The sequence below is a fragment of the Armigeres subalbatus genome, chromosome 2, assembly GCF_024139115.2.
Source record: "Armigeres subalbatus isolate Guangzhou_Male chromosome 2, GZ_Asu_2, whole genome shotgun sequence".
Lineage (NCBI taxonomy): Eukaryota > Metazoa > Arthropoda > Insecta > Diptera > Culicidae > Armigeres > Armigeres subalbatus.
The window spans coordinates 424166069-424174263 of NC_085140.1; the positions used below are offsets into that span (position 1 = coordinate 424166069).

The following is an 8195-nucleotide window of genomic DNA, read 5'->3' on the forward strand; positions in this document are numbered from 1 at the left end:
TTTTCTAAAGGGTCTGTCTCATTTGGAGAATTAAACTTAAAAGTGACAGTTCGAAAATTAAGCAAATAACCCGGTCATAAAAGTAGCTGGTGCTACCCAGCAATTCCAAAAAGACATCGATGCTAAATGATTCGATATCTGTCAAAAGTAATCATGCTCTGCGAGCAGGGTTATTCGATAATTATTGAAATGTCACTTTTAAGTTTAATTTCAGTTTAATTCTCCAAATTAGACAGGCCCTAAGTTCGAATGTAGCATATGCCGTAAGTTTGAAAATGTTTTTATTCATATAAAACATGTAGTTTTCTCTCTTTATTCTTGAGTAGATACTACAAGCGCTGAGTTTTGCTACTTTTTATTCATACGACCCTATGTCAAGCGTGATATCATAAAATAAAATTTGAAATCGAAAAATTGCGTATATTATACTGCAGTTGAAGGAAAGTCCAACCCCGTACATGCTAACCGTTAATTGCTCCTAGCAGTGGCGTAGCCAGAAAATTGGTCTGGGGGGGGGGTTTCTGAGCATTTTTCAATTTCGAGGTTCGAAATTTTTTTTTCTTCTAAAATTTTTGTCTCTGGGTGGGGGGTTTATGTCCAAAACCACCCCCGTGGCTACCCCACTGGCTCCTAGAATTTTTGGGAAAAGTTTTGAAAAACTTCCCGTATATGCTTCACGGTGTAATTTTTTTTCAAATCTAGAGTGCTTTGAAAATAGGTCGTATGTGCAAAAGAGAGTCTCTCTTTGGATCTATTCTCTTTCAGTTATTACAAAACTTCACATAAGTTTACTTCGAATTTCTCGGCAGATATCCAAAGACAATAGCTTTGTCTATCATGCTGAAGTGGAAATGTTGCAAAACATGCAAAACTAGCCGATATATTAGCGAAAGAGAGCGTGATCAAAGAGAATCTCTTGTTTGCACATACGACCTATTCTCAAAGCAATCTAGAAATATTTATCATCCTTCGACTTCTTCATGCAACCTTTATTCGCCAAATAAATTTTAAAAATATTAAGAGGCATCAACCAAACATGGATTCTTTGGGAAAATTGACCATAAATAAATTAAAAAGTCAATTGAAAAAATATAAAAAATCGGGAAAAGGGTCATGTTTGAATTTTAACATTTTTGAAAATAATATTTTGATGCTAATATACATGAATACCTCCAGAGTCCAGATAAACAAATGTTTCGTGTTCTAATAAAAAAATATTCAAAATCATGATTTTGAAATAAATATAATTTTCAAATGCTAATGACTAAAATATTCCCGGGACCATGCCCTAGACCAGGACCTATGTTCACAGTATATACACGGACAGATAAATCAACCCAAACTTTGAGTTCAATATACGCACTATTAAGAATGTCGCAGAAAAAATTTACCCAAATTTGGGCAGTTTTCCCTTTCTTTCCCATGATTGCTATCAAAACTAGAGCAAGATGCAAACACCTCACCGAGGTTGCTCAGCCCAATAACCCAAATTTGAGTAAATTCAATATTCTCTATTTTGGGTTGATCAAGGTCCGCTTTGGATAAATTAAACTCAGCTTTGGGTAAATTGTTTACATGGGATTAAAGGCAAACTACCTAGTGCCAGAAAAGTCATTTTACTCAAATTTGGGTTATTGGCCCAAACCACGGTTTTGAGTACAAACAACCCACTTTTGGGTAGTTTTGGTTTTCAGTGTACGTTTCGCAGGGCATCTTAAATGTCAAAACAAAGATTTTTTTTGTTCCACTCAGGTTCCAGCAAACATCAGATGGTTCTAATTTTTCAAGAGAAAGTAATTTATTGCTCAATTTAATTGCATTAATGTTATCCACAAAGTAGGTGATAGCTGGGGATACTCGATACATATCTTAACGATTGCACACGAAATGGGACAAGTCAAAAGTCAATTCAGCGAGGAAGAGCTGCAGGATTACGAAGATCTGACGTACTTTACTAAGAAAGAAATTCTTTTGTAAGTAACAATTTCCTTAACTTCCGCCCTGTTGCTTTCTTGTGTCTACTTCCTGATACATACTTCATTCACTAGTGCGCATAAGAAGTTCAAGGCCCTCGCTCCGGAAAAGGTCGGACACAACAAGAATGCTCGCCTATCGATGAATAAAATCCTTCAGTACCCGGAACTGCGCGTCAACCCGTTTGGCGATCGAATCTGCAAGGTGTTCAGTAGTTCCAGCAACGGGGAAATTTCGTTCGAGGACTTTCTCGACATGATGTCGGTTTTTTCAGACGCGGCTCCCAAATCCGTCAAGGCGGAGCACGCATTCAGAATATTCGGTTCGTAATTCACGATTACGCTGCGGTGATTAAGCTACTGACTATTCCTTTGTTATAGACTTTGATGGAGACGATATGATAGGTAAGAATGACCTCAAACAGGTTATTCAACGGCTTACGGGATACAACAATGCCATTAATGAAGGCGACATTGACCAACTGATAACGGTAGCATGTTCTTTGGCAACTGGTGAAAACATTTGCTTATTCTAACATAAATTGACCTGTTTCAGAATATTCTAGAAGAAGCGGATCTCGATGATGATGGAGCTCTTTCCTTCGCTGAATTTGAGCATATAATAGATAAATCCTCCGATTTTACAAAGTGAGTACAATGGCGCAATTAATAGACTGGTTTAAAATAAGTTGATTTTTATTTTAGTTCCTTCCGCATTCGACTTTAGGGCCTTCGCTCAAGTATTCCACCAAATAAAATGATGTTTAGTAATCTCTTTTCTATAAAAACATATTGTACTGCTCGCCAGATATTAGATATTTGTGAATAAGAACGTTTATTTATGTCATTCGTACTCGTGTAATTATTACGCACAATAAAATATGCTTAATTAAAAGCAAAGTGAACTGTTTTAAGGTTGCAAATATCCAGGCAGTTTCATACGCATGAAAATCCATGTTGTGAAAAACGATACCAGGATAAAGATGAATCCCATCGAAATTAGGAGGATTTTGTTGAGTTTAGGTTTTCCCGGAGTGTGCGTTTGATCCATGATTATAAACCCAAGGCCACCGATTGTAAACAGAAAGCTACTGGCCAATCCTTCCATGATGTACTGTCCATTCACTCGGTATGGCATGAAGGCTACCTGTAAGAGAACATTTGATTAGAACTGACAAAAGTATTACGAACGGGATAAGGATTACAGGACGAGAGTGACCATGTTCGTCAGTTGTGGATCCTACACTCGGAGGCTCGACTATTACATCATAGATAATTCCTGGAATAAAGATGTTTCAAATTAATATCAGTGCAAAACATATAGAACTTGAAGGAAAAGCCTTATTTGACAGTTTTGGGTTAGCATTAGCTTTGAGCGATGTGCACACATTCGTAGGTGGTCTCGAGCTAGCCTTGCAAGCAAAGGTGTAGGATTGCTAATCCAGGGATGGCGAGTTCGATTCTCGGTCTAGGGTGTTTTCAAGTAGAAACCATTTTCGATTCACCGCTCACGGAAGGTTTTGGAATTGTTAGTGTAAAAGAAAAAGTTGGTAGAACGTAAAACACAGAAAGAACTAGGATTGAGATATAAAGAAGGAAAGGATTAGTCTGAGATCGCCTGTTCTGGAGCAGAAGCGGTAGCCAATTTTATAGCCAGATTAGTATACACAGGATTTTGTTTTTACACGATTTTTTTTCGCTCGTATTTTTGATCGTGTGACTTCAATTTGCCACCAAACTCTTCGCAACATGTTTCAAAAAATCCAGAATAAATCACATGATAATTAATATACGTTAAACATTTAGGATGAGTGGAAAATTGAGAAAATGTAAATCGTGTAAAAACAAAATCCAGTGTATAACACTATGGGTCTCTAGCAATGAGATTAGTATTTATTTACATTGGGTCTCTAGGCCTCCTATCAAATGTTCGTTTTTGGAGTAATCATATATAAGTGCTGTCCAATGAGCAGCTCGAAGTTATTCCCATCCTTCTCATGCCCATTTCTTGACAAAACAGAACGAGCAAAACGGAAACAACTTCGAGCTGCTCATTGGACAGCACTATAGCCTTTCAGTACAACTTTGTTGTACGAGAAAGGCGAAACGGGGAGAGGACAAAACAAAATTTAATCTTCCAGCAGGGTACTTACCACCAGTGACTAGAAAATAAGATAACAGAACAAATGAAAACACCGTCATAGCTGACGGCTGCTGGAACCAGGAGGGCTTCTTCAACTTGAGATTAGGCACCTCAAACAGCATAAACGGAACACTATACAATGTTTCCATTATGGTTACTGTTAGAAACTAGAGATTCACAAAAAATGCTACCGAAATGACCAGAAACAGTACCGGCGGAGAAAAAGGGTGTCACAGTGTATACGTTGAAAAAGGAATGATGCAAAATGACGTGAACGAAAACAATTTAACAAAAAATGCTGTCAGTTTGTGTTTATTTGTTATGTGAGTTGTGAGTCTCGATAATCATTTGAAAAGGTCTCAATTCCAAACGAACTTTTATCAAAATTTATTTAATAGGCGTAATTGTGTTTGACCTTGAAATTTGATACGGTACTAGCCAATTCTTTTTTTACATGGGGGATGCGTTCCGTGTAAAAAAAAGTTTTCAGTTCAAATTTTGAAAATCCGTGTAAAAAAAGTTTTATGATTTCTCGACGAATCATGCAGAATGGAGCAACTTTGCACAAAATTTGTGTGGGATTTTTTTACACGGCCGTGTAAAAAAAAATACGTGTAAAAACAGAATCGGATGTACTCTCTGAATTCAGCATATTTCGTTCAACTAACGTTACTACTAAATAGATCGGAATCTATTCCTTCATATAAGTCCACCACAATAGTTTGAATTAAGTGTAGAATCACCGTTCTAAAGAGCCCCGCACATAGGATACGTTTGCGTTGCGTTTGAAAGTTTTCCCATGGGAAATGTGTCAAACGCAACGCAAACGTATGCTATGTGTGGGGCTCTTAAGAAATAAGTTGAGAATCAATTACGCCCATTTGAGTTCCTAGAAAAATTTAAATTCAAGACAAAATTTTCACAACGACTTATCTGCTATTGTAAACAAAGATTCAAACGACGATTTGACGAATCTGATAGCTCTCCCATGCAAACCAACACCACCAATAGGTACCCGCATAATTACAAACTGTAAATGGATATTTTTCCGTGCGTTCGGCCACAGTATCCTTTACTGGTGACAACTGTAAATGAACAATCTCTTGTAAAGTTTCAACAGTTTGTGGTACGGTTTTTTGACAAATAACAATATGTTGAATGGGTTGTTAAGTTATGTCACCATAAAAAATCGGCCGTTTTCGCGTGCAAAATTTTCGCTCGACAGTATGATAAAATGTTGACATATAATGCAGGAAATATAAAACTTTTTAGGAACAGCATGTTGTATATTGACATTTAGTGATGATGTCGAGTAGTTATGGTTGAATCGACCGAAAAATATTTGATAACCGCAACGTAAACTGTGAAGCTATATCTTACATCGTAATAATGATTCTGACCTGTCGTATTCCAGCCGAAAACGGCTGAATGGAATCCGCCGTTGAAGAGCGGTGCGACTGTTCGTTTTAAAATTCGACAACAAACTGACGGTGCAATCTTCGTCGTTGCTACTCAACCCGATGGCGCTACCAACACCATCTCACACTGCGGTGGCAGCAATGCGTTAGCATTGCCATACTCCGCCGCGCAACCTCTCTTAGCCCCTCACAAGCTACCGATTCATTGGCGCACGCTTAAATGAAGCAAAGTTCGTCAGTATATTTGTATATTTGATTGCTTATGTTTAATGTACTATCCGCAATAGCAGAATCAATTCATAGTCTAGAATCACTTATACAACCTGAATTATTAGCCGCTTACTCTGAATACTACATCTTTCTCCTTCCCTACTCTTTCAACTTTGTAAGAATATGATTTCAATTTTATAAATATTGCATTATACGGAAAAATCATATCCAACTTGCTTCAAAATAAATTCAAACAATTCTTAATATTGTAGTACCAACAACATGTAATGCAAAGAAGAACAAACTTGATATGTTTAGTACCGTCATATTTTTGCTAAAAACTAATAATGATTGTGGGTCACATTTTATTTTTTTTTCGGAATTTTACTTGCTCCTGCACAATTCGGAATACACTAAAAATGACTCGGAGTCCTGCTCGGTACTCGCAAAGAGCAATCCTCTATAGAACTTGCAAACGTATTCCTTCGTCAACATTCTTTGGAGTTTTACTCACTCTGGAATAAATAAAAAAACGCTTCGTAGTCCATTTGCAAAATGTATTCCTTCATAGAAGCGACAGACGTAATCCTACGTCAACATGTCTCGGAGTTCTACTCGCTCCGAAACGAACAAAATTGTCTCGGAGTCCTGCTCTGCATTCGTGTGGTCTTCTACAGAATACCCAGACGAACATGTCTTGGAGTTGCATCGGAGTCCTGCTCTGCATTCGCAAAGTATACTCTTCTATAGAATACACAAACGATGTCCTACCTCAAAATGCCTTGGAGTTCTACTCGCTCCGGAATAACCAAAAATGCTTTGGAGTCCTTCACATTCGCAAAGTTTACTCTTCCATAGAATACACAGACGTATTCCTACGTCAAAATGCCTCGGATTTTTTTACTCGCTTCGGAATGAACACAAAATGGAATAAACACAAATTTTCTCGGAGTCGTGCTCTGTATTCGCAGAGTGTGGTCCTCTATAGCATACCCATACGTAGTCCTACGTCAACATGCCTCGGAGTTCTGCTCGCTCCGGAATAAACAAAAATGCCTCGGAGTGCTTCACATTCACAAAGTGTACTCTTGTATAGAATACACATACGTAGTCCTACGTCAATATGCTTCGGCGTTCTACTCGCTTCAGAATAAACACGAAAATGCCTCGAAGGTCGGCTCGCATTCACAAAGTGTACTCCACATAATACACAGACGTAGTCCAGCGTCAACATGTCTCGAAGTTCTACTCGCTTCGAAAAAGAAACAAAAAATGTCTCGGGATCTTGCAATGCATTCGCAAAGTGTACTTCTCTATAGAATACCCAGATGCAGTCATACGTCAAAATGTCTCTGATGTTTACTCGCTCCGGAATGAACACAAAATGCCTTGGAGTCCTGCTTTGCATTTTCAAAGTAAACTTTTTTTGTTGAATACACAGACGTAGCCCTACTTCAACACGCATCGAAGTTTTACTCGCTCGGGAATAAACACGAAAATTCCTCGAAGGTCTGCTTCGCATTCACAAAATGTACTCTACAGACGTAATCCTACGTCAACATGCCACGGAGTTCTACTCGCTCCGGAATTAACAAAAATTGTCTCGGACACCTGCTCTGTATTCGCAAAGTGTGGTCCTCTATAGAAAACCCAGACGTAGTCCTACGTAAACATGCCTCTGATTTCCACTCGCTCCGGAATCAACAAAAAATGCCTCGGAGTCCTTCACATTCGGAAAGTGTACTCCTCTATAGAATACACAGCCGAAGTCCTATGTCTACGGAATGAACACAAAATGTCTTGGAATCCAGCTTCGCATTTGCAAAGTGGTCACAGACGTAGTTCGACGTCAACATGCCTCGGAGTTTTACTCACATTAGGTTGGTATCGTGTTCAAAAGAAATTTCTTTTTCTATCTCAATCACATGTTAAATTACGTTCACTGAATCGGAAAAGTAAAGAATCGAAACAAAATTCTTACAGCAGTATCCACATGAAAAGAACAAAAAACCAAATTGGCATTTGTAAGGTTCCCACCCACGCAAAGTAATGGGAGCTGTCACTTTACTTTCGGAAAAATATTCTGCTCGATTATTCCGTAAGTAAAGGTGACAATTTGCTCCATGCAGATCAGTTGTCAAAATTCCTCTTGGTAATATTGATCAAAATTCCGTAACCTCTCTACTTTTTAAGTCGATACTGGCCTATTCACAAAAAAATGCCTCGGAGTCTGCATTCGCAAAGTGTACCCACATGCAGTCCTACGTCAAAATGTCTCTGATGTTTACTCGCTCCGGAATGAACACAAAATGCCTTGGAGTCCTGCTTTGCATTTTCAAAGTGTGTTCGCATTCACAAAATAAAATGCCTCGGAGACCTGCTCGCTCCGGAATAAACAAAAAAGAAATGCCTCGGAAACCTGCTCGTTCCGGAATAAACAAAAAAAAATGC

At 38.3% G+C, this 8195-nt stretch overlaps 2 protein-coding genes across 2 annotated transcripts; one reads left to right on the forward strand and one right to left on the reverse strand.

Annotated features, from left to right (window-relative positions):
* The first annotated feature begins 1734 nt into the window (after window positions 1-1734).
* Window positions 1735-2873, forward strand: LOC134217856 (calcium and integrin-binding protein 1-like). Its single transcript, XM_062696688.1, has 5 exons — window positions 1735-1973; window positions 2049-2296; window positions 2355-2464; window positions 2530-2621; window positions 2679-2873. The coding sequence occupies exons 1-5, from the start codon at window positions 1888-1890 to the stop codon at window positions 2698-2700; spliced, it is 558 nt and encodes a 185-aa protein (XP_062552672.1). The 5' UTR covers window positions 1735-1887; the 3' UTR covers window positions 2701-2873.
* Window positions 2745-4380, reverse strand: LOC134217857 (putative oligosaccharyltransferase complex subunit CG9662). Its single transcript, XM_062696689.1, has 3 exons — window positions 4127-4380; window positions 3179-3252; window positions 2745-3120 (listed from the first exon to the last, which is right to left on the reverse strand). The coding sequence occupies exons 1-3, from the start codon at window positions 4263-4265 to the stop codon at window positions 2884-2886; spliced, it is 450 nt and encodes a 149-aa protein (XP_062552673.1). The 5' UTR covers window positions 4266-4380; the 3' UTR covers window positions 2745-2883.
* Window positions 4381-8195: the final 3815 nt, after the last annotated feature.